Consider the following 947-nt stretch of genomic DNA (forward strand, 5'->3'; position numbering starts at 1 on the left):
TAGGGGGCCCATTATATCGTGCATCCCTACTTCTGTCTCATCTCCACTGGATCAGATCGGATCTAATCGGTGGGATCCTCCTGCTTTGTTCAGCAGGAGGATCTTCCAACCTTCTGTTTCTCAACATTAAATGCAAACACTATAAAAATATTCTCCAAGCCGACTGGAACCAATCCAGCTGGACTCTGAAGCATCTGAGGGACGATCAGAGGAAGCAGGAAGAACGAAAGCTCAGGATGAACGCTTCTGTAACATGCAGCGTTTTCCAGAAACTTCTAAATGATATGTGGTCATGACAGCATGTCTGCAGGGAAGCAAAGGCATGAGGCGCAGGCTCCACTCACCCCCGATCTTGTAGACGTCCTGCAGCGGCAGGCGGAGGGGCTTGTCGGTGGGACGGCTGGGGGGCATGATGGAGTCCAGGGCCTCCAGCAGCGTGACACCTGTAGCTCCGCCCTCCTTACGCTCGATCTTCCAACCTTTGAACCAGCTCATCTTTAAAGCGGAAGACAGGATTAGTTCATGTGATTACGGCTAAAAGGCGACCCGGCGAAGGTCGGGCCAGTTCCTGCGTCCCACCTTGTCGCTGGCCTCCAGCATGTTGTCTCCGTGCCATCCAGAGATGGGGACGAAGGCCACGGTGGCGGGGTTGTAGCCGATCTTCTTGATGTAGGTGCTCACTTCCTTTTGGATTTCCTCAAAACGCTTCTGGCTGTAAGGGGGCTCGGTGGAGTCCATCTTGTTGACGCCGACGATGAGCTGCTTCACGCCCAGGGTGTAGGCCAGCAGGGCGTGCTCACGGGTCTGGCCGTTCTTGGAGATACCAGCCTCGAACTCACCCACGCCGGCAGCGACGATCAGGACAGCACAGTCAGCCTGGAAGATTCACGCCTCTTTAGTTTAAAACGCTCAGAAAAACCAGACTTTATAAAGCTGGCGTGGACGCC

The 947-nt window shown here is 54.5% G+C and overlaps 1 protein-coding gene across 1 annotated transcript in view; it reads right to left on the reverse strand.

The window, feature by feature from the left end:
- LOC107101090 (elongation factor 1-alpha-like) overlaps positions 1-947 on the reverse strand; it is a 10,330-nt gene that overhangs the window by 4,999 nt on the left and 4,384 nt on the right. The window contains exons 3-4 of the mRNA XM_015399851.1: positions 580-876; positions 345-495 (exon numbers count right to left, since the gene is read on the reverse strand). Of these exons, the coding sequence (XP_015255337.1) occupies positions 345-495; positions 580-876 (448 nt within the window). The remainder of the gene's footprint in view (positions 1-344; positions 496-579; positions 877-947) is intronic.

This window comes from Cyprinodon variegatus, unplaced genomic scaffold, assembly GCF_000732505.1.
Source record: "Cyprinodon variegatus isolate N-32 unplaced genomic scaffold, C_variegatus-1.0 Scaffold1053, whole genome shotgun sequence".
NCBI classification, from domain to species: domain Eukaryota; kingdom Metazoa; phylum Chordata; class Actinopteri; order Cyprinodontiformes; family Cyprinodontidae; genus Cyprinodon; species Cyprinodon variegatus.